Source organism: Tympanuchus pallidicinctus, unplaced genomic scaffold (assembly GCF_026119805.1).
Source record: "Tympanuchus pallidicinctus isolate F22 unplaced genomic scaffold, pur_lepc_1.0 scaffold12, whole genome shotgun sequence".
In the NCBI taxonomy this organism is placed as follows: domain Eukaryota; kingdom Metazoa; phylum Chordata; class Aves; order Galliformes; family Phasianidae; genus Tympanuchus; species Tympanuchus pallidicinctus.
In genome coordinates, this window is record NW_026294637.1 from 14,683,933 (window position 1) to 14,708,616 (window position 24,684).

General features: G+C 36.7%; 1 protein-coding gene across 1 annotated transcript in view; it reads right to left on the bottom strand.

Annotated features, from left to right (window-relative positions):
• Positions 1-24,684, bottom strand: part of TRPM1 (transient receptor potential cation channel subfamily M member 1) — a 93,936-nt gene that overhangs the window by 36,172 nt on the left and 33,080 nt on the right. Inside the window, exons 7-11 of the mRNA XM_052671832.1 lie at positions 4,962-5,041; positions 3,992-4,187; positions 2,610-2,823; positions 1,836-1,960; positions 987-1,158 (exon numbers count right to left, since the gene is read on the bottom strand). Of these exons, the coding sequence (XP_052527792.1) occupies positions 987-1,158; positions 1,836-1,960; positions 2,610-2,823; positions 3,992-4,187; positions 4,962-5,041 (787 nt within the window). The remainder of the gene's footprint in view (positions 1-986; positions 1,159-1,835; positions 1,961-2,609; positions 2,824-3,991; positions 4,188-4,961; positions 5,042-24,684) is intronic.

Here is a 24,684-nt window from a genome sequence, read left to right on the forward strand (position 1 = left end):
ACCCAGCACTCTATTTCATTTTTCTGCTCTACTGTAAAGATAACTTAAACCCTATTGGAAACTTTTGTACAGTTCAATGCAATTAGTATCTTGAATGCTTTCTTTTTCTTATTTTTATAGGCCTACACAGTTTCTGAAGGCATTTCTCATAAATCAGAAAGGCAGCTGGTAGAACTGATGCCTATTTGCCTGCAACTTTTAATTCAAGCATGGAATCTAAGACTGATAAATTTCTCTTTATCATTTCTGATTTACTTTAACTTACTAGAAAGCCATCATTACTAGCATTTCTTATTTATTTCATCTCTAATTTTTTCAGTAAAAAATGTCATTTTAAATGCATTTTTCTTAAATAATGATGAAAGCAAATCTAGAAAATTGTTTTAGAGAGGACGTTAACTGACAAATTTTAAAACTACATGAAACTCAAAATATAATAACACCAATGTGAAAAGTAAAAATGCTGAGCTATGTCGGGAAGATCACATAATTTTAAAGGCAATATTTCAAATGAAACCAATCCATATAGAAGAAAAAAAAAAAAAACCTTTTGTAACAACACCTGGAATCAGAAGCCACAGAGATACAGAGGATTCCCATAAGTGGGATGTGCAGCAAATCATCTCATTCTGTGTGTTTACTGATGCTTAAGAATTCTTTCCAGAAATGCATAATATTTTATGTGTTCCTTTCTTTAAATTCTTACTGCTTTGAACCTTCATCTCACTATTATTTTTTAATCTTTTCATCCTCCTTTTATGTCATTTTCTTTCACTTTCCTGGCTTTTCTATGACGTTAGATATGGGCTCTTCCATCACTGTTCAGACAGCGTATGTCTAGCTTAGTCTCACAGTCCTGATCAAACTCCTGCTACGAAGAGTGGTAGAAACACTTAATTTCAATACCATGAAGTATTTCTAGCCTCTCTCCCTTCCCTTCCCTTCCCTTAATGTGCTATGTTTACAACTTGCCCCTCTGTACTTACGTGTATTAATTTTCTGGAGAGAAATGTGTTTTTCCAACTGACGTCGTAACTTCACTTCAGCTCCATATTTACCTAGAGTACCATTGTCTGCCAGAATGAAGTGGGTGTGGGAACTGTTGAGCACAGAAAGCTTGCTTAGAGGGTTTGACATTGTCTGGTAAACACGTGTTACCTGTCAAAAATCAGGTGCACGGAGATTAGAACTATGAAATAAACATGAAAATCCTCCAGTGTTCAACAAAAGCACACACCTTATGAGGAAACAAATCAACCAGATGTTTATAATTGAAAACATAGGAGAATTAGAAAAGAACTTGTCTTTATACTCAAAGCTCAAACTTTTCACAGCACTGTTTTCATTGGAGGATAACAGTCGTGTTTGTACATTCTTTTACATTTTCACCTATTCTCATTGATGTACAGCCCTTGATCACACCCTTTCTTACTCTCACTGCTTTAGGAATTACATTCCTGCCTGGAGTCAGCAGAAATTAATGTACCACTGCTGAGTACCTTTCTATAATAAACGCAAGTCTTGTACACGTAAAAGCACTTAAATGATTTATGGAGCACTCAGCATAGACATGGTGAAGGCAGAACCTAAAACAAACTTTTGCCAGAGAGAACTTTAACACTGAAAGTAATGTAAACCTCACTACCTCTGGGTATATTTGCTTAGTTGTATATAGAATATGGATAGAATACTGTCAAATATGTTTGAACAACAGCTTTTCTTTAAGGAGATTTCTAATTTCAGCAATGCTTTAGAAACTGTGAAAATTAATGCTCCAAATAGATGAGCTGCCTATTTCATTACTTTAATTACATGTTAATTCCTTAAAGACTTACATCTTTTCCTATCAGATCTTCCTTGTTTTCTACAATGCCCCATGGTGCAATTCCTATGGCACAGATTCGTCCTCTGGATTTTGAAGAATGGTCTTTCAAGGCATCTCCCACATGACGAATGACACCTATAGATAAATCTCACTGAATTAAATCTTGTCCCTCTTGAGAGAGATTACCAAACATTGAATTTTTCCTCTTCTCACTGAGATCCCTGTTTTTCTGGGCTGCATTCACTATGTAAACTGGTATCTATTTAAAATAGAGCATGCAATGCAGACAAACCCATGCTTGTATTTTGCAATTGCATGTAAACCTGAGTGGCTTGTTTTTTTCATATCCTTATTCTGAATTCACTCATGTCTTGGACAGACTTACCCAGTTACTTAATTACACAGCATTCTTTGAAGATCTATTGTATAATCAATATTAACACAAAATGAATTTTAAAAAATAACACCTGTGAAAACCCCAACAGTGAGAGGCTAATCAACCACTGAAAAAAATGTACCATATCTGGTGGTAGATTCCTTGCTACTAAAATCAAAGACAATAACCTTTTTCAGAGGAAACACTGTGTAATGCAAATCAACACTGACGCAGGAATATTTTACTGTCTGGGTTGGGTAGATTAATGAAAATCATTACAGTTCTATTTTTTTAGTCTAGTGGCTAATAATTCATTCATGAAGACTTAAATCTTACTCCTTTGGGAAAGAATAGTAACTGCAAATCAGTGAATTCTCAGGTAAACTAGAAGTGCTGGTAATTGTTTACCTGTACTAACACCTCCAGTGAAAATCCAGGCTCCGGTGGTCATGGCAGCCTTTATCAGACCTTTTCCAAATACTTGTTTCAGTTTCGGCTGCATTTCAAAGTTCTGGAGGCCTCCATGGACAGAGATTAAGAGTTTGGGCAATTCTAGTTGCCAGTCTTTCACCATGAGATGCAGCAGAGAATCTGGTTTGGTGTCATACGACACACGGATATACTGAAAAGATCAATGCAAGATATTATCTCTCTATTCTGTAAATTGTCCATTGACTAAGCACAGAATGATTGTATTAAACCCCCAATTTCTAAAGAAGAATTTTACAAATTTTAATCAATTTAAGGTTAATTTTATCTGCTCTTTAGTAGAAATAGGTTGAAATGCTTTGCTATTGGGAATTTACTGGCAACAGATGAATTTAAAAGAACCGCTTTCTTCTCCCTTCCTTCAAAACTGACTATGAGCAAGCTCTTATAACAAACCTACACTGTTGGAGGCTAGCTGTTCTAAATGACTGGAAGTTGCTTTTTTATCTTTCCTAAAATCTTGGTTTGACTGCTAGAGACCCAGTGATCATTATGAGAAATAAGAGGCCTATGGTCCGGTTATCCCATTCACTGTGGATATAAGTATTCGATATCTGAAAGAACAGTTTCTACTACTCACAGTTCAATTCTGCCTTTGTGATACCTTTTCAACTACTACTCTATGAAACAAAACCACGGAATAAACTAGTGCTTATTTCTGCTTTAAAAACAAACCAATCAGCGCTAACAAAAATCAAGCCCTCCTATATATTTTAGACAAGTTTTTGCAGTGAGTTGTTTCAACTGGCAGTCTTGGCAGAGAGATATGGAAGCAAATATAGAGAATAAATAATCCAGGTCTGAATCTGAGTGGCAAGACAGAAAGAGATTTTTTGTGGAAACTTGAATGCTGTTACTTCCACTGCTCAGAAAATTTAAAGGTCCATTTTCCAGCTCCAAGAAGCTTCCATCTTTCAGGAAAGCTAGACTCATTTCTATTTCTATTAGATGTTGAACCTTAAAAAAAATGCATATCCAGCCGGGGTTATTTGGCCCACAGTCTAACAAGCGTAGTACAGACAGAATCACCGGCACTACATGACTTCCCAGATGATATTTACTAACAGTAACTTTAGTGAAGCTGTTTCTTCAAGATATTTTAAGGTGCTTTCTAGGTAGTTATTATTTTTTTGTTCTCACTTCTCTCTTGCTTATTCTTTTTCATCATCCTCTCTACATCTTTCTTAGGAAGTGAATTCCTTTGGTTTCAACAAACTATGTATTGTGCAAGCTGAAATCTTGGCAAGTTTCTATTGATCTAGCATATGAAATGAGTGTCACAGAGTTGGCTATGGCCTTACCATGGCCTTATTTGAATGTCCTCCTCCCTGGAATTCAAGATTTCCATAGGCATCAGTTGGGTACGTTTGGGTGTGTTTGCTGATGGACCACTTCTCTGGCTGAGCTTCCACTTGCTTTGTTTCTTCTCCATTTTTATTAGCTGTTGTACTTGGAGGAGGTGGAATATGCTGGTTAATGAGCTGGCCACAGCAGCACCTAAAAGTTAAAATTTTAAGTAAAATTGAATACAGTATCTTCAGTATCATTTTGTGATTAAAAAAAAATCATATATGTGATATTCAGCTGACCATGCCTGGCTCTACATGGATCACAGAAACATCTCTAGGTCATATCTGCCACATTTACATACACACAAATGCCAGATTTACTAGCCTGCAAGTGTTTCCTTACAAGCAAGGACTATACATTTCACTTCACTTGTATAATAATCAGGATGGAATTTCTATGCTAAAAGACAGGAGAAGAGTGCAAAACAGGAGCAGTGACTGTTTCATGCTCAGAGGGGACAGTTAGCATGGAACAGTTACATTGTCCAAACATCTTGGACTGCAATTTAGATAGCTCACATAACAGCACTTATTGTTTGAACTAAGAAATCCATTCCTCCCTGCATAGTATTGTTATTGGTGATGCTGTCATCCAAACCTGTGAAGAACAGTATCATTTACATCACAACACACAATAGCACGTTCTTGCTTTCAAAATTCAGTATGACATTAAACTCTCATTTGCAATACTAAGAACTAACAGCTCACTGCCCCTCCTGCACAACTCTATAATCTCTGTATGCTACATCCCACAGCTCCATACAGACTAGGGTGAAATTATGCCTTGCACTTTTGTTGTCTATCAGTCTCACCTTAAGGGCAACAAGTAAACTTGGTCCCACTTTCACCTGTCTAAACACAAATATAGTCCAGTTTCATCGTTATTAACTTTTCAGTCAAAGGCAAAAATTTCAAATGTTACCTGCTAATGTCTTTGTTGTTGGCAATTACATAAATGCATTCTCTTTTTGAAAAGGTCTTCTCTATCCAAGCCTTCTGACCCTTAAAGAGAGAAAAAAATAAAAGGAAAAGTAATTAAACATTCCTGCGACAAATACAGTAACATTTCCATTCTATTTTTAAATACAAGCATTGAATTCAGTAAATCAGCTCTAAACACAACATACATCTACCCATGAAGCAAGTAGGTGATGTAAGTTTTCTATGACTTGGATAAAATTCAAACCTTGAACGTGTGTAAAAATCTCTAAACCCAAACATATTCACTTGATGGCACAAAGGTATCCAAAGCTCTTCCAAAAATGCAGTTGCTCCTTTCTAATTTAGTAATTAGTAAACGGACTGAAAGTAGTACAGAAATAATACAGCCAAGCTGTGACATAAAAAAAACTGACAGCATTTAACCCAAACAATAATTTAGTAATATTATTTGTACAAAGAAATTGCTTCCCAAAAACTTTCTCTAATTTGATTAATAGTCTCTTATTTTCCTCTTTAAAATAAAGTTCTAGTTATTCCTAAAGTCATTCCTAACTCAGCAATAGCATATGTCTGGGGAGTAAGAAAGTGAATGAACATTTGACAGAAAAAAACACAAACTCTGCAGCTACGGTGACAACTGTGACACAAAATGAGGAAAACAATCTTGAAGACAAAATAAAATTTCCATTTTTGGTGTGTTTGTAAATTAGATTAAATTAGACCAATCTCACAACCATTTAAAAAGCATAAAGTGTAGGCAGCCTAGAACAGAACCTGTGCAGTGAATCTGTGCAATGAGGCTAGAAAGCCTACAGCAGAACTGCAGTGCAGTTAGGTCTGGGAATGCTGAAGGCTGTGGGTTTAGAAATGGCTGCAGGCCAGTTTCCCATACTTTTGGGCTTGTCCATCCATCATCAGTAAGGCAAAGTACCATTATGACTGGCATACTAAACGAATTTCATAAAGAAAACTCAAAAGGAACTTTTAAACTAAAAAGGTTATTAAATTAAAAATGTTAAAGCACTCATAATTTTATGATGTGAATAGACTTGCCTTGCTGCTTCTGAGTTTGAATTAAGGAACTAGTATCAATGCATTTTTCAAGTAGTAAGCAAAAGCCACGTGTTTTAGTTTCCCCTACGGAAACGAAATTTTTGCAGAGACAAAACACTAAAAATTACGTGAACTTTCAGCGCTTCGTCATTAAAAAAATGGGACTTCCCTAGAAAAGTAGTAAAATCCTCACCTGATTTCCTGAATAAAGTGAATGGCAGATGTCTGTTAGAAGAAAGCTCTGACAGTCTGTCTGGTAATAGCTTAGAAAGCAGAGTAGCCCCCTAAGTGCTGCACAGCCTACAGCATGATGAATAAACGAATCCCAAACCACAAAGCCTCCAAACTCACTGCCCTTTTACCATTACATTCAGTGGTGTTGGTGTTACACGTGCTTTTGTGTACCATACTAACTTACAGAATGTTAAGGTTATAAAACAAGCTTAACAGGATCCTTATACAATTGGTCACATCCACTTTTTTTTTTAATTTGCCTTGTTAAATAAGAACCTGGTTTTTTTTGTCTGAATAAATTTTTGCATTGGTGTGCAAATCATTGATCAATTGACAGAAATGCCCAAATCAGTTTACAGGGTGGGTTGCATTCTCCACTACACAGCTGGCAACAGATGTTTCATGTTTAACTCTTCTGTAGAGAACACTGGAGAATCTAAGCTATGATATCACAACAACTTGGATTTTCACACCATGTCATTGATTATTGCTTTACCTCATAGCTTGCCAAAGAACAAATTTTTCTATTTCGTGTACTTCACATGAAAATAACTACTTAGCTGCTGAATTAAATCATAGATCTAATATTTGTGTTTGGACAGAAGCTTTTGCATCTTGGTATCTAAAATGAAAATATTGTATTTTCACACCTAAAAACCCCACTAGAGTTCAGTCACTATAGGAACTACAGTTGGACAACACATTATGCTCCACTGGTTTATTTTTTCAGTGCTAACGAGAGGAAGGCAAAAGCAGGCATTACAGATCACGAGAAATAAAAACTCAGCACATTCAGTCAGCCTTTGAAGTTTCACTGCTTTTGTCTGCTTAATCTGCTTAACCAAAGCTTGATTATAATCCAGTGCAAATACTTGAGCAGATATTCAGTGTCAGAAAACGGGTAATTTCCCCACTTGTTTGATACAGATTCTGTACATGCCTATGTCTGGATTGAAATGAGAAAAAATGCAAGGACGTACACTGTCCCTTATGAGTTTTTAAAAAATTAAGCACTTTTTAAAAGCCTTGGAATGGATAGGTTCTGAAAGAACTCTGGCTGATCAGCTACAGTTTTTAGACTAGTTTTTAGAAACAGGAGTGTTGGGTTGCAAGAGAAATAAATGCTACTAGCAAGACAGAGGCAACCAAAAACACTGCAGGTTTTCCACAGACCTCTGAGAAACAACTTAAAATAACAGCAAGACCCCAACTTGCTGATAGTAATCAAGTTCAATCCTATTTATTATTGCAAATTCCGGATGTACCTATCAGCACCTGATCTTGGAAAAATCACGCTTTAGATGCTCAATAACGTTTGTTCTCTTCTATGAAAACTGACTACAGGTCTCCTAAGTTATAATCAAAACCAAATCAAACCACTTCAAATTCTTGCTTGTCATGGATTTTTTTCGGTCCCAATAGCACTGAAAGAGGGCTTTCAGAGAAGACTGTTAGTTTGTACATAAGTTAACTATTGAGTTAACAAAACTAAGATTCAAAAGAATATCTCCTTTAGAGCATGAGCATTAATAAACACAAGAATTAGTTCTACAAAGATCAGTTGTTCCTGTAATATCATAAGTGAACTCCACTGTTTGCTGGTAGGTGAAAAAATGTTGAGGGGAAGGAGGGCAGAGATGAAGGTTACAGTGTCATTGAAGCACATTCAAAACCCAAACTCAACCAGACCTAAAAGCAGTGTGATCAGACCTCTCAACTGTAACGTTCTCCAAAAAATGATGCTCCATGCAATATGGACCTGCTTTTGCTGGACAGGCTGGCAAGCCTGGCAGGCTGGGCACGGGATGGGATGAAGCTTTGCCCCTGTTGTGCAGTCAGACAGCATTCATTGTAGGACATCTCTTTGGCACCTGAGGCCCTTCTGTAAGAGCAAATGCTCCCAGCTGCTGTGCTCCAGTGAAGCTCTGTCATGCTGGGCACAGCTGGGCAGCAGAGAAGCCAGCCCACAGACAGCAGCACCTGGTGCACAGAGCCATGGATAGATGCAATGAGGGAGGAGACAAGAGGCCAAAAAAGTGTTAGGCGAAAAACAGGCTAAAGTAAACACAGAATAATATAAAAATGGAGTTGGCTGGGCAGCAGTTTATTTTGATGAGAAAGAAAGAAATAACCAGAAGTGGAATGAAATTCAGACTGTGAACATGTGTGGTGTAAGCATAAGTCCATTTGTTGTGTGAACAAGTCTGCAGACTTCTATAAATACCATTCAGGTAATCAAATTCCACTGCTGTTATCTGAGGGGGAAATAAAACCCACAACAACTCTGCCCAATAATCAATTAGGAAAAAAGAAATCACTGTATCAGCAGAATCTCTATTGTCTGGAACTTCAAAATCAATACTAGAGGGATTTCTACTTTGAGCTGCTTTGAATGACAACTTCCCAGTTATACTGTCTAATAGCAGGTCCTTTTCAGGGGGTCATAAATGGGACATCTGGAAGCACCAGTGTACATGCTGTGTCACGGTACACAGCTTCTCAGCTTTAGAGCAGAGTCATGTCTGGCCAGCAGTTCTTGTGCTTTTTCTCATTTACAAGCATTGAAGCACCATTCCTAGATAAGTACTTCTCTAGTTTTGCTTTCTTCCAGAAATAAGCACCTTCATTTCTCTGCAGCTGAAGAACATGCAAGTGGCTATATGTGAGGTGCATTTCCAAACGACCTATCCTTTTACCTCAAATCCACTACAGATATCTGTGGATCCCTTCTACATATCCAGTTTGCACAGGTTTATGCTGAATTTGCAATAGACTCTGCTTTCCAAGACTGGTGGGGTTAGTTCCCTTTACTACTCCAATGCTCACTGGGATATTACTGAGAATGTGAAATATTAAATAATATTTGCAACAAGGAGGATCTCCTATGTTGTTTGTTAATGAGCATCAAAAAGGGAGTAAAGATAGTTATAAGATTCCTTCAAATGAAAGTCTTTTTCATCAAAACAATTCTTGTTCTCATCCCAAGGTAAGTTTCATATGATTCAAATTGACCCTGTGTTCTTCCAGCAAGGTAACCAGGGAACCATTTGGTCCGTGAACAAAGCAAACAACACAGGCAAGATAGCAGTGCCAGTTAGCAGTACTGTTATCACAGAAAAAACATGACATCTGAATTATCTCAAACTCAGCCAGAAATCACTCCTGCTGATGATGTGGAAGCCAATAAACAGTGTTCCATGCCTTCATTATGCTTTGTGTTCTGGACTGGCTGGTGAGGCAGGCAGCAAGCATCTGCCAAAACAATAGGAATCATTTCCTGTCCACTTGAATTAGTTTGTGGATACAGGATACAGAAAGGAAATAATAGGCTCTCCTTTCCCAAATTTACGCAATCCTACCACATCTTGTGGAGATTCTGCTTTCCCAGAAGCTATGGAAAAGTGAGCAATGACTGTAGCCTCAACACCACAGCAGAGCTGGCTTGCTCTGCCATGGTTGTGTACATCCAGCTCTGGCACAGTCTGTGAAGGCGCATTAGTAAAGTGTGCTGGCTGAGCTCGGATGCCCAACATAAAAGCACATAAAGCTGCTTGGGTACAGCTCAGCATCAATGTAAGGACACAGCTGGCATAGCAAAAACAAAGCAACTCAACAACCATTTGGAGAACAGAGCTGAAAAACCAGTCTATTCTAACCTGAAATAGAGAAATGCTATTATCGAAGAATATTTCTATGCTTCTGTATCCTCAAATTTCACTTTGTGAAACCAATCAATACTCATGAAATCATAAGCATAACAAAATACTTCTCTCATTACAATACTAAGCCAATGAATAGTTCTAACTAAAGCTGTCCATTTACTTAAGTCTCCAGTTTATTTGTGGCTTAGAAAACTGTGGCAATAGAAGTTAATTATACATGCCATCAAAGACTAACTTGCACTTTGTTATGCAGATGCAAAAACCATGGACTTGAACTCAAATTACAACTCAATCTGATAGCAATCTGGGCCATTTCTGTCCACATGATTAAGCATTGGAGCTTTTGAGCTATTTGAGCAAAAATTATTTAAAATGTTTTGTTAGGTTAAGAGGTTAAAAACGTAAGCACTCCCTTGTTGTAAGAGGTACAAGTTACAAATTCCGAGATAACTACCATAAAACTTCTGATAAGCCAGTTAATAGTGATGATTTGTCACGAGTGATACAATGATACAGCTTGAAACCTTATTATTTTTCTCTATGAAATACTGGTAATCATGAGTAGAAATACGCGTTTTGTGAAATACTGCATCTGTGACGAGTTTGTTCTTAAGTGCACAGTTCTAATTACTTTAAGTGCACAGCACACAAAACATGTACACATGGATAATTTATTATATTCACATTTTCAAGATATGGTAAAAGAAAGCCATTGTTTAAGGTTAACAGCTAAACACGTGAACAAAATACTTTAAAATTACTGTGAAGTAAAAATTCTGTAATAACAATATAATACAATATATACGTATCCCAGAAGTCCCTAAAATCTGGACATAATAAATATTTACTTATCTTTTTTACTTTTTGTGACTACACATGCTCTTCTCTCAAATATATATATATATAACGTAATAGATAATCAGTTCACCCTTTAGGAAATTATCATCATTTTGTAGTACATACAGTTTTCCTGAAAGCAAGATTCTTCAGGTAGAATTCTGTTAAACAGTTTGAGCTGTTGAAAAATTGCAACTTGCTGTGGGTAATTTTACACTCAGTAAAGCAATTACTTTCTGAGCGTCAGCTAATACGTAAGCTTTAGAAAATACGCCACAATGCAATCAGCCACATTCTGTACCCTGCTGCTTTCTGTCATTTTCAAAAAGGAATGTATTTCCAGGTCATTTAACTTTTGGGCTGCAGGATTTGTACAGAAATATTCTTTTTAATCTTTTAGAAATCACTATGGAAGAATTGGAATTCAAGAATTAAATTACTCCCTAGAGAGAATAACTAAATATGTTTAAAATACTCTTTGTATTAAATAGAACTAAGAGTTGCCAACATTCACTGGGAACCTTCTGAAAGTGTGAGTGCTCTAGGACAGAAAAAAATCACAAAGGGCAAAAGAGAAATGGGAGACTTCAAGTGAGTTTATAGTTGTCCATAGATAAGAACAGCTTTCAGAAAACTGGGTCTATTTTCTCTTCAGCCCTTATCCCCTGTACAAAACCCCTGAATCCATGAGTGGAAAAAAGTAGTAGATACCCTGCAACCTAAAACTACCTCCAGACATGTTTCACATAGTGTTTTTCTCTAAACAGAAAGGAGACCTGAACTGCCTTCAACAGAGCAGATTACAACCCAGAAAACAGCGCAGAAGATGCTCTGCCTTTAATGACATGAAGTATTGTTCAATGTTCAACTATTATGCATAACTTAGCAACGTATTTGACTTTAAATTGTTAGCTGCAATGTACCACTTGAATTAAATTGAAACTATTATAAAATTTCAGACTTGATTATGGATGTATTTATTACCTTCCATAAATATATCTTAGAATTTTGAAGTTCAGGTCTAAAATTTTCTAAAAAGACTCCTACATTTTAAATGTTTTGAGGGAGAAACTTGATAAACTTATATGCACCTACATGTCATTATGTCACAAACGTATTTTGAATGGTGTCAAGAAATACATAATGAGGCCAAAAAGTAGTTTCTTAGCATGGGTCATATTGGTATCAAATGCAGAGTGAAGTGTCCATGATATGCAGGGTTAAATTTGACTCTCTGCTCCTGAGGTAGGGAAAAAATACAGAGTCCACAGCACTTGAATGGAGAAGAAGATTTTTAAAGGCTGAATTAGGGGCATTATGGGACACTCACATGGGCAGGAGTTCTGTAGTTGCTTCTTGCCCCATAAGGGAATACAAGGATAGGTCCTCTTGAAATAACTGTTACCCTGAGATGTCTATCCACAAATCCCCAAGTGTGCTTCAGCCAAATGATTGGATTGCCGGAGGAGTGGATGGAGCACTATCCTACAGAATGATTTGAAGAGTTGGGGGTAACAAGTGTCAAAAGCTCCTTGGCTCCCCTTCAGATGAACAACTGGTATGTGAATACCCAGGGACAGCATGTAGGTTGAATTTTGGTGAGGGAGCACTCAGAGACTTTTGATCTTTGAGCCCAATATGCTTTAGAGCAAAACAGCACTGCTTCAAATGACAGCTGCATTGTTGATACAAATGTGATGGTGTTGCTGTTGTTACAGATCTTTCACAGGTAAAACCTCTTTACTGAGAACCCTTGCTGGTGTGAGAAAAAACACCACAAATAATGCCCTACTCTGTTCCAAAATTTCAATAATTCCTGACCTAACACTGGCCCATGATAAATCAAATTAAAAACAAATGCTCACAGAAAGAGGTTTGTTTATCAGAAGGCTTGTCACCAACAGTGAGTTTTACTGACAAATTTTGATATCTAAAGAACACTGAAAAAACGCTAAAGAACAAAACAAAGATTCAACCTTTAAAACAAATAAACAAGAAATCCACCTCTTTTTCTGCAGATTAGCATTCAAAGCAACAAAATATGTAACATTTCCACTCAATCTCACTTTCTCAGCATTTCTACTTATTATAGTCATACTTGAGTAATTTTCTACTTCTGAAATGCTTTGAAAAACCTAATTTTGAGCTTGAAAATTCATTTTGTCTTCTTGCAATTAGTGCTTTGAGTTCCATGCCTTTCAAGACAAAGAGTGAGAAATCTAGGAAGTAGTCTAGTCAAAGTACTACTATTTCAACTAAATTATTTTTCCCCAATCAAACGTAAGTTACCTAAACATTTCTTCAGCATAATTGCAAATTATGCATATTGATGCTAAAGAAGTTAGCAAAGCTGAAGATGATCAGGAATGAAACAAACAAAAAATATTTAAAATGTTGTCCTACCTGCTTGTCATTGGAAGTGTTTCAGAGTTTGGAAAGATTATTTATATCTAGAATAAATAAAATGCATTAACTCTGAGCTTCTGTCCCATTTATTGTTCAGAGTTCTCATTCATCTTACTGGTAGGACTTCCTGTCTCTCTGAAGTTCATGAGAATTCCCAAGAAGATGGGTTTCCACCACTTTAAGAAGAGAATCTCATATGATAAGCATGTGAGCCGCTTCTTTGTTCAAACCAATCCCATGACTCCCTTTGAAGGTAATCCTTTAGAAGTCTCATGACCCATCTCCCTGCCCAGAGGGTATTTTCATCTCATGGTGGAACAAGGCACAACAAATCTACTTTGATAGTGCCCAAATCTCCAATTTGTTAAACCTCCTTTCCTCTCTTCAAACAGTGGATATACTCACTGTAAAAACGCCAACACTGCAGAAAGGCTAGAGCAGGAACAGAAACTTTTAATTTGAAGTAACCCCTCCCTTCTGCTAAAATATCAATGTAATTTGCATAATTGAGACAATTGGACATAATAGTCCTTTCAGGGGTCCTCATTAGATGTACGGCTCTACATTCTTTGAAAAGAAGAAAAAAGGAGGTCATACAGCATTAATTATATCTAATCCTCTTTGGAACAATTTGAAGTTAGGCAAAACGCTGTACTAAAACAGCCAAAGCTGTAAATAAGCCATTCATTTTGTAACTTTACATATCACATGCATTTTCATACTCTGCTGCTTTTGCCGATTTAATGAATTCCTTCGCTATGAAGGGCTTCTGCACCTTTTCTGCACTCATACTTTAGAACTACCAATATAGCAAAGGACAATAATGAGTTACAGATAGTTACTAATTTTGATCAAAACTTCAAAAATCTACCTTGCTGTGCTGGGTGCCAACAATGAAACATTTAAGGATCACAGCTAGGAATTATATTATTTAGAGGTTAATGATAGTAAATAAATAAACAAATTTTAACTCCTTGCTTCTGCTGCAACATGCTTTCAATCAAGAAATCTGCTATACTGACCTTATTTCATTGTTCCTACTTCTGTTTGCCAACGCAAAAACCATATGTCCATTTGTGCTTAACAGAGAAATGTTTTAAAGGCATAATCTCAACTTCTGACTTGCCCTAAGCGCCAAAGCATGCAACTGAAATAGCTGTATTTTAGAACTAGACCTTGGTCTTCCTAAAGAGACAAAAGCTCCTTCAGGCTGCAGGAAGGAAGTGATAGGAGTATAAAAGAATTAGACAAACATATGGAAAACTACAGTGTAAAATGAATTTTGGATTTCATTTCTGTCTGAGGAAACACTTTAAGAAAGCAACAGGCACTAACAAGAGTATGAACTCAAAGAAAGCAAGCACAGAAGTCTGTGTGGGGTACAGCACTCTGTAAATATTGGAAGTACACAGTATTTCACTATTTAGAGAATTTTCTGCTTAAAGCCTTCATACCAAGTTCACTAAATATAACAGATGACTATCAGTGCTGTTCAGTAGACAACATAACAGGGCATATCACAACTGTACTCCACTGTTGCATGAGTTTCACAATCAACTTGTCAGTTCTGACCTCTGAAATCACATCAGGCTTAAGTTCCTGTTGTTCCAAAATCTGCCTGTAATCCTGTTCAGGCGATGGGGGAGGCTCACCACCTCACCACTCTCAAAATCTCAGCACTGAAATGGAGAGTATATGTTGAAGTCAACAGGCGTTTCTTTTTCCAGTGAAAATCACATTTCAGACTTAGCGACCATTATGGATGCCTCCTCTATCTGGAACACGTTGTCCTCTTTGAGACAGAAAAGGTTGATACACTGAGAGGCAGGAAGAATTATTACCAGAAACATCTAAGGCAGAAAATCTATTTAAAAATGTTAATTGAGCACTTGAATCACAACTGAAACTGGAAAATGGACTATGCAGTGTGGTTCGCCTTGGAAAGACTTTATGGAAGAATGTGAGCTGTATCTGTATGTAACTGCGTTTGGAAGACAAAACACAGTTTAACAATCAATACTGGAAATACCACACCTGTGTCGTTCATTTCTTAGCTCAAACTGAAATAACAAATATACACACAGAAAGAACAATATTTAAAAAGTTGAAGTGCAACTATCACTGAACCTTCCCTCAATGTAAATGGGATCGTTTTACAGTACTATAAACTGCTCTGGCACTTCAGCTTAAGTAACACGACTGACAACTTGACAAAAGAAAAAAAATGCAGCTTTTAAGCATGATCAAAGGTTACTGACATCAAAGATATCATTTACAGACAGTATTTTCCTCACAAACAAAAATTTTGTTTTGAGACACAGATTTTATATTGGATGTTTTTAACAAAGTTGAAGCTTGACAGGATGCCTACAGTCTAATGAAAATATTCTGAATACTATTTCAGATAACACAAGATGTGACTATATACATCCACACATAGCATAATAATAGCGCAACAACTGATTTGTTTCTGGTGTGTGTATGTGTGGGAAACAGTCACGTAGAAGCAAAGAAATGGAACTTAGATGAAGTGTGTATTAAATAAAGCACAATTGAGTTGGCTAAAAACCTCATAACACTTTTAGTGCAAAGAGTAAGCAGTCTCTTTGCTGCATTTGCCATCTGAAACGCCTATGATCAAATTCTCTATGACAAGAAGAAGAAACCACTGACTTTTAATTTCAAATATATAATTCTGTCAACTTCAGCTGAAGTGCTCATTCAGAGTTCAAAGGAATAATACATGAGTGAAAAAATGACGTTCTCAGAGAAAATGCCACTACACAAAAGACAGTTTTCATGGATGCCTGCACTCATACCATGGGAAGGCTCACAGCACTTGGAGTTTGTTTTGTGACATGGCTTGATATAAATGCACTGTGAAGGAAAGGGATAAAGATATGCATCTCTTTGCTGTCCTCACTGTGACTGTCTCGGAAAAAAGTTCCCTTGATTACCAGTAGCACTGGGTAACCACATGTTTGGATGGAGTAAGTAGGAATGATGAACAAATTGATTAATCTTCCAAAAGCAACACATTCTGTATTGTTACAACTGATGTAAGTCTAGATCTATCAGAGTAATCAGTTACACTTATGTGTGAATAATTGACAACTTAGTAAACGTAACAATGTACACTTAGGCTGGAAGACTTGATAGCTCACACACTTTATGTAACCAATAGCATTGCCATACATGAAGATAGATGAACTGTAGCACAAAGAATCCTCTCTGTTTTTTCATCGCTGTATTGGAACTTAACCAGTATTTCACAGAATGCGACATTACCAAAAGACTGAAACTTGTCATGAGTATTAATACAAACCTCACATACACAGATGTCAGAATAGATGAGAAATAGCATGACAGCAATCTGCCCAAGAGGAAACGTAAGCTTTGTCCATCAGGCTGGGATGGATAAAGATGAAAGGATAGACTGCTCATGACAAGCTTGTTCACATGAAAATGAAATAGGATTGTTTATTCATAACCTTCCTGATAGTACTGCTCTGTAGCAGTAAAATTCATCACCATTCATTGCTCCAACTGGTGACAAAATTAATCCTGCAAAGCAGTAGGCACATATGAAAAGACAAAATCAACTACATAATTGCAGATCTCTTCATTATTCAAAAATTTAATCATTTTTTAAAAGTGAATGACCCAAGAGATTCTGATTCAATAGATACCACCTGATGCCACTGCCAAATCTGTAACTGGACTGTAAGCGGACTGTTTGGAAAAGTCAAAGGCAAAAAAAATAGATGTGTACCTTGGTGTCTGGGGCTTAGATTGGTCCTGTGTGCAGGACTGAATTGTTAAACTACACTCAAAGTATCTCTAACTACACTCTCACTATACTTTCAGGGAGGCAATGGACAGTATTTGGTCAAAAGTTTTCAAGTGGAATCAATCGACAGTGTAATCCATGAAAAAAGGCTTATTCCAATAAAGATACTGGTTTTGAAATGCACTAAGTCCTATACAAAAAGGGTGTGGATATGAAAAGGAATTACCTGCTTAGTCTGAAATACAGGCTATCATCCCCAGCAAATTTGTTATGATCTTGAGTCAGACCTGACAAAACCACAAAGTGCAGAGGCAATAAAAAGCATTTCCCTTACTCTCTCTTTCATAGAAGTTCTCAATCTGCATTCCACTGAAAACACAGAGTTCCTTTAAAAAAAGAATATATTGCCTTTTACGCTGGGAATGAGTGCTTTTCTATGGACAGAATTGTAAAATAATTTTGACAGCTTTCTTCCTACTTTCAAATATTACCACTGCACTTTTTCTCCGGATGACACAGGTGTATAAATGACTAAAAAACATCCTTCTGTATTGCCCAGGTTCAACTCTGAACGCATCTGTAGCACCCCTCTAGCTTGTCAAGTACTCAGAATTGGAAAGAATATCTTTAAAGAAGAACAGAAGAAAACTGACACAGCTTATATTATCTGTTGATAATTCAACATCTGCTGCAGTCTGTGAGAAGCATGAGGGAAATGGGTTATTTTTGGCAGAAATTCACTGGTAAGTGTTGTTGTAATTCGGTAACCTGTTGTAAGCATGACTTACAGAAACACTTCTAAATTTTGCATTGCAACAGTGAATGCTACAGATGTTTCACAGTCCTCCCTCTCTCCTTTATTTTTGCATGTGTTTGAAGTTTTACACAGCAAAAATAGCATCAAATTTTACTTAAGTACAACTGACATTAAAGGCAAGCTGTAACAATGAGAAAAAAAGTGCTGATGACCCAGGGCAAGAGCAGACCATTACCAATTCCATGTCAGCCCTACCACCTCGTGCTGATCGCTTGAGCTCCTCTCCCACCTAGACTACTCACACCCAGCCTTTAACATGAAGGCATTTGCTTAACTCTTGATTCTGACTGCACAATTTACAGCGATAAATAGCCCCTCTGATGTCCTGGAAACCGTACTGTACACAGAAAGCTGTCCAAGTCAATGAGACTGAAATTCAGTATGCATACTTAGCACACAACTAGAGTTTTAAAATGCTGCAAAGTGTTCTCTACAATAAATAGGATGAATATTCTGTGTTCACCTGAAAAGTTTAAGGCACAGACATGGATTATCCAACTTTGTCTTACACAGTAAATCACTATTTACCTGCTCATTAAAAAATGTGTGAAGTCAGTCCTATTCCCAAGCCTGTTTGTAGGTGTTCTGAATTCATGTAATATTTGAATAGAAATCTATTGTTATAAATGGGGGCCCCTGCTGATCAGTCTAGGGATTGAGATAAATTAAAACCCCAGTAAGTTGCTGAAGCAGTATGAGGCACTGCAGCTTTCAGCTTTGTCAAACTTGTTATGTTCCTCTAACTAATTAAAACATAAATGCAAGCAAGCAGTAAATACACTTCAGAGAGATTCCGAAGTTAATAATTCTTCTAAGAATTACTAGAAAAGAAAAAATCTCATATCGTATTTACTTCTTTAGCTGCATAACAGCTAAAACACAATTTAGGAATTTTCTCCCCAGTATATTTTGTTTTGAATTTTTACGCAAATAAAGAACATACAGAAAGTACAGAACAGACACAGTAAAGAACACACTGCTAACAACAGCATGGTAGTGACTGAACAAAAGGAAATGTTTCTGACCAGGTGCTCCTTTTCACCATATGCCATGAGACACGTGTGAACAAATCATCCTAACTTGCACTAACATTTAGATAAAAGAAACACAGGGCTTACAATGCCATAATTTCACCTTGAAAAGTTGTAGAATTTGAAAACTCATCATGAAAATGTATACAAGGGATGTTCTATTTCTGTATTCAAGCTAATATTACAGAGCTCTTTCTGACAGAGGGAAACCCACATTTCAAAAACGGCAGCCCCCAACTTTCCTTTTGGAAAGAGTGCAATTTAATGCACTTGGTGATTCTGTCCAGTATCAAAAGGTAGCAAAGCACATCAAGATGGGGCCCTGGAAGCACAAAACACTTATGTCTACATAAGGATCAGTTAGAATGGAAATTCAAAACTTACTAATTAAGCAGCAGCATCTGAGAATAATTGCAAAGTTCTCCAAGTAGCACTGCCTTGGTCTGCAGAAAATCAGCTCGCAGGTTTTGCTGCAAATTATTTACAAATGAGGGAGCCCACGCAACTGAGATTTGTTGGAATGTATCTCTCATTTCACTAATACTGTTAGGATACAACTGAGGTTTATTTTTACATTTTGCATGATAACTGTGACATTGCAGCACCTGCTGATAGATTCATCTACTGTATAGGTGCCATACAATAGTTATTTTCTTGACAGGCATAAATCAAAATTTTAACTGGAATAACAAAAGAGTGATACAGAAACTGCCCTGCCTTACAGTCAAGGTATAGGCTTAGACCTGTAAAGCATCTCTTTCTCTAATGTCAGAGATGAGTTTTTGATAGCAGAAACAGTAGGTGCACTCTCCTGCTCCAGGCCTCTCAGCTCAATGACAAAAAATAGTGATTTTCAGATTTGTGACAACCTGTCACTGGCTGCTGCTTACCAGGCATATTTCTGAGTTTAGAAGAAATGGTGGCTAGCAAGTGTTCTTAAACAAAAGAAATTACACAGAGTATTTTAGCTTTCAGAAAAGATATTCATTATGATAAGGCACAAATTTATCAAAAGAAAAATTGCCATGAACTGGCACAGAGAGAAGAAGGGCACCATCTGTTTTCTCACACAGATGCCAGGAAAATTAATATCAAGCCATGAAGCTTAAATATTCTGCTGTAAAACTAAACCGATAAACATATTCTTAATAAAATAGAAGAAAAAACGTTTACACTCAGTGCTGTGTATTTGGATTCTGAGTGAGTTCCACTCAAACCGAAACAACTTTTATAAAGAGGAGGCTGTTATCCAACTCTAATTTTTTTAAGGATCATTTACTACCTTAAATTGATATTGAACAAATGAGTATTTTGCTATAAATCAGATCTACTCTCAATGGAAGATTTTTTCTGCATAGTTGAAATGTTTCTCTTTGTGAAAGAAAAAGAAAGTGATTTTAAAGAGCAGACTTTTCCCACTTATTGTCGTAGTGCTACTGACACATCTGTTACAGGACTGTGCTTTTACAACTTGTCTAGCATGTGAGGGAAGTTCGTTACTACAGCTTTAGAATACAGCAGAAGTTCTGAAATTTGAAATGAATTTAAAAGAAATAAACAGTGTTGCTAACAATAGCTCTGTAACATTCATTATATAGAAAGACTTAACCATATCTCTGTAGAGGTGTCCATGCTGACCCTTATAATCTCACCTGGAAATACTGTAAGGGCTCCAGAGCCCCTCCAAAAAGGTCTACTGCCTTACAGGACCCAGTGTGAGGATATGAACACTAAAAACATGGAAGCACAAAATACATGACCAAAACTATCAATCTCCACTTCCAATCATTCACTGGTATTGAAACTGAAAACTTGTTAAGATAAGGTGTTTTTTTTTCCAGTTTGTAAAGAGCAAAGCATAAAGAAGCACCTTATATATATATGAATTAAAGTACATGTACAATACATTATAAACAACTTTTAAAAACGTATGAAAACTTCTGGTCATATAGCTGTAACAATCAAATCTCTGCTGCTTTCATGTAGTAGACTGGAATCTGGGGCTTTATCTTCTTTCCAAGATCTATGCTGTAATAATCCTACTGGAATGTACGGCATGTATCAACCCTCATAGTCTGCCTTATAAGAGTGAATGCTCCTCATTTTTCACCAAAGCTATATCAGAACAAGTTACACTTATGAAATTGCAATGTTGTGGTTAATCAAGTTATTTGGAGCACATTTCTGTCACATAATTACCTTCTTTGGCTGGAAATCGTGGATATTCCTGCTAGATGGCTTTTTAAAATCTCTTTCCTTGAAAAGTAAAGAAGGAAAAACCCTAATGTTGATCTAATCTTTCTGGTTCCTGAGCCTGCATAGAACTCATCTCTTCACCAATAAGACATGGGTTATCTTTTACTGAAAGTTATGTATAAGTTCTATATTGAGTTCTGGCTAGACTTGACAAATACAGGTTGCCTTGAGTGAGCAAGAGAGGTTTCTTAGCTTGCAACTATGAGAAACAAAAAGGATGTGAAATGTACTTCTATACATCCCACTGCATTTCTCTCAACATCCTCTGAAGAGCCTGTAACTGCTTTCTAGCTTGCCTGGTATTAAGACTGGCTTGGGAGATGCAGGTTGGTGTCCCTTTTTATCTTGAATCTTCCACTAGCCCTAAACTATTCCATGCAGTTATATTGAAACTATGCCAAAAGTTGTGGGTTTTTTTTTTTGGTTTTTTTTTTTTTTTTATTATTAAAAAAAAAGCTTCTCAGGAGACATTAAAAAGAATCAGCGTAGGTAATTTATTGGATTTGACCACTGGACGTTCCCATGAAAGACTAAGTAAGATGATTTGCCTTTTAGTTCAAAAGCTCAAGCTAAGCTGGATGCACTCAGGACATATTCTCAGCACTGTCAACTGCTGAATGTGCAGTTCCACAAAGCTCTGACTACTACAGAATTACAGCTTGCTGCCATAAAGCATTAGCGTGAGATTACACTTTTTCCTCACATGGCTGTCAGTTGAGAAAGGCACAGGGGAAGGAAAACAGCATTATGAACAGCATTCTAAAACAAATATGACATAGAAAACAGATGTATGTTGTTTAAAACACTGACAGCAACCTTCATTTTATTTTAGAACAGTACTATTTCAGATCTATCAGTGAAAAAAACTTATGCACAACAGCATGGGTTTGTTTTGACAGGGAAAAAGAAAAATAAAACATTCAGAATTTTGCTGTATTGTTGTTGTTGTTTTTTTTAACTGTAAAATGACACATGCTTGATTTAATTACATGCTGTAGGTGTCCTCAAAAAGGAGCGGTGTATGAGAAATGTTTTTAAGTGCTGAAATGCAAGACTTTATAAAGCAGAAGTAGAACCCAAAGCCATAAGCAAAAGTTGTTGAAAGAGCATTGTAATTTAATATGCTATGCTACACAACTAAATTACAGATACTGGACATCTCCTTCACTTTATCAACATGGAACGTTGGGATTCGAAACTTCTCAGGATCTTTGCCTGTGAATGGCTTTAAACATCCAAGCCATGATGTGCTCCTCTGGCATTTTCCATTCTGCATGCGGTTTACTTTCAAAGACTGCCAGAGTTCCTAGATTGCATTGATGTAGTTGGCAAGAGGAGTACAAGTGAACTGTGGAGTGAAGAATCAGTTGAATATGAAACTACGTTTACTATCAAAGTGTACTCTTTCCTGATTTCTACAGGGAAATCTGACAGATCAAATTGACAGTATCAAAATGAGCAACATACTGTAATCAATTATCTGCCTATTGGTTTACATAGTAATTGCCCTTTAAGGAGTTACCAAGAAAACCTTCTAAGAAATCCACATTTTTGTGACAGTAAAAATACTTATAAACCAGTATGAAGTAAAATATACAATTAAGCACTGTTATTCTGAATTTCTTTTGGCAGTTGATATCAGTCTCCTTTCAGAAAAAAAAAAAAAAAAAAAAAAAAAGAAAAAAAAAGTTCTATTTTCTGATGAAGATAGATAATTTATAAACTGTAGTTTACAATATAGTATTGTCTTGTGAATTCGAAGACCGAAAAGCAAGAGAATCAAGTGTTAACTGCAAGGAAGGCCACTCTGCATGCTAAGCTGTGATATGGAACATTCAGACAGGAGAACTAAGCAGATGATAATCACACCACTTCGACAAATTTTCACATACCATTTCCAGGAGAGCTTACAACGCTTTCCAGTTGCTTGCCAGCCACTCATATTTGGGGCCTGTTATCACTGTAGGGCTCACAGTTGTCCAAGGGTTCAACATTTCTGCATGCATGCCTCCTCACGTTGCTCATCTCATTATATTTTAGCTCTTTTTTTTTTTTCCCAAAAAAACCTCAAAGAGTTTATTTTGAGAGTATTTTACATTCTTTTCTTTAGATGCCATTCCATTTACATTCAAAACATAAACTGAAAGAGTAGCCGAGTCCTGCAAGTCAAACTCCAACACCCCTGTCTGGAACTGTTTTTGAAAAATAATAATAAAGGAGATTTTTGGCTAAAGAATAAATTAAAATAGTCATCATGCTTCTCTATTAAAGGTGTTAATTATGTTGAATGTTTCTCAAGATACAAGGTAGCTGCCAGTCATTACCTAAACATACATTGAATCAGTTTGCATATAATCCAGAACAGCTCAAGACCTATTTGCAGCAGGGTTCGTCTTCCTTTTGTTGATCACAATCTCAAATACCTGCAGACAGAAAGATCAGCTCTCTGTCCCAGAGATGAGCTCTGAGGCTGCTACAGCAGACTGACTTAGTGGGATTCTCCCTGTGAGAATTGTTTTCCCTCAGGTTTCCTGAGCAGTAAGATGCAGCCTCAAAGACTGGTATCTAGCCTGACAATGAGTCTTCCTTTTACATTTGAAGTTGTGACATTAACAGATAAGAGAGAAAAATCAATCCAGATAAACAGAAAATTGATCCCTATCTGAGAAGATGTAGGATGTGCTTTTTGATAGAAGCTATGCGCAAGAATCTGAATAAAAATGCATCTGCTTCCAGTCCTGCAGAGCTTATCAAGCTCATGCTCACACCTTGCTTCTTAGTGAAAGAGATGAAGGATTCACATCTTCTAACAAAAACATGTTCTTTAAACAGGTTTCTCTAAAAGGATTTAAAAGCTTAGATGCAACTCACTTTGAAAATAGAATCATTAGAAGCACAATCTAGCTGTGTAGTCATATACCATACACTGTAACTGTAAGCCTTGTAACGATCTACGTTTCAAAAACACGCTACTGTGTGCCATCTTCTTGCAAAGATCATTAGCACTTTAGACAGATAGTCTAGGGAACTAGACTCCTTAAACATGGAAAAGCATTAACTTGGTAAATTAAGAACATTTGTTTAAATTCTCTTTTTGAACGAGAACAAATCTCCAGAAAAAAAAAAAGGGGGGGGGGGGGGGGGGGAGGGAAGAGCAAAGGGGAGGCAGAGGAGAAGAGAAAAAGAAGAAGGATTTATTCAGAGAAGGGCATTAAAAAAGAAAAAAAAAAGTGCCAAAACCACTTGGCAGGAGGAATATACCAGCTGCACCTCACTAATCTATGGCTGATCCTTAGAGAGAATCACAAATCCACTCAATCAGCAAGCTGAATGCCATTTTACTCACAAGAATTGAGAACAAAATGGAATCAAATAAATAGTCATAATGCCGGCTATTAAAAACTTTGCTTGTACCTGATAAAAACGAAGAGGTCTTAAGACATACCTCAGCTACAGAAAATGAAAGTAAAAACAGAGAAAGTAAATATAGGAATTTTTATAAAAATGCTTCATTATTACAGCCTTATTTCTCTACGACGTAGACACGCTATACTGGACTCAAGTATTGCACTTTGGAACTATTTCATGACAGCTAAGAGCTGAACATGTCACTAAGA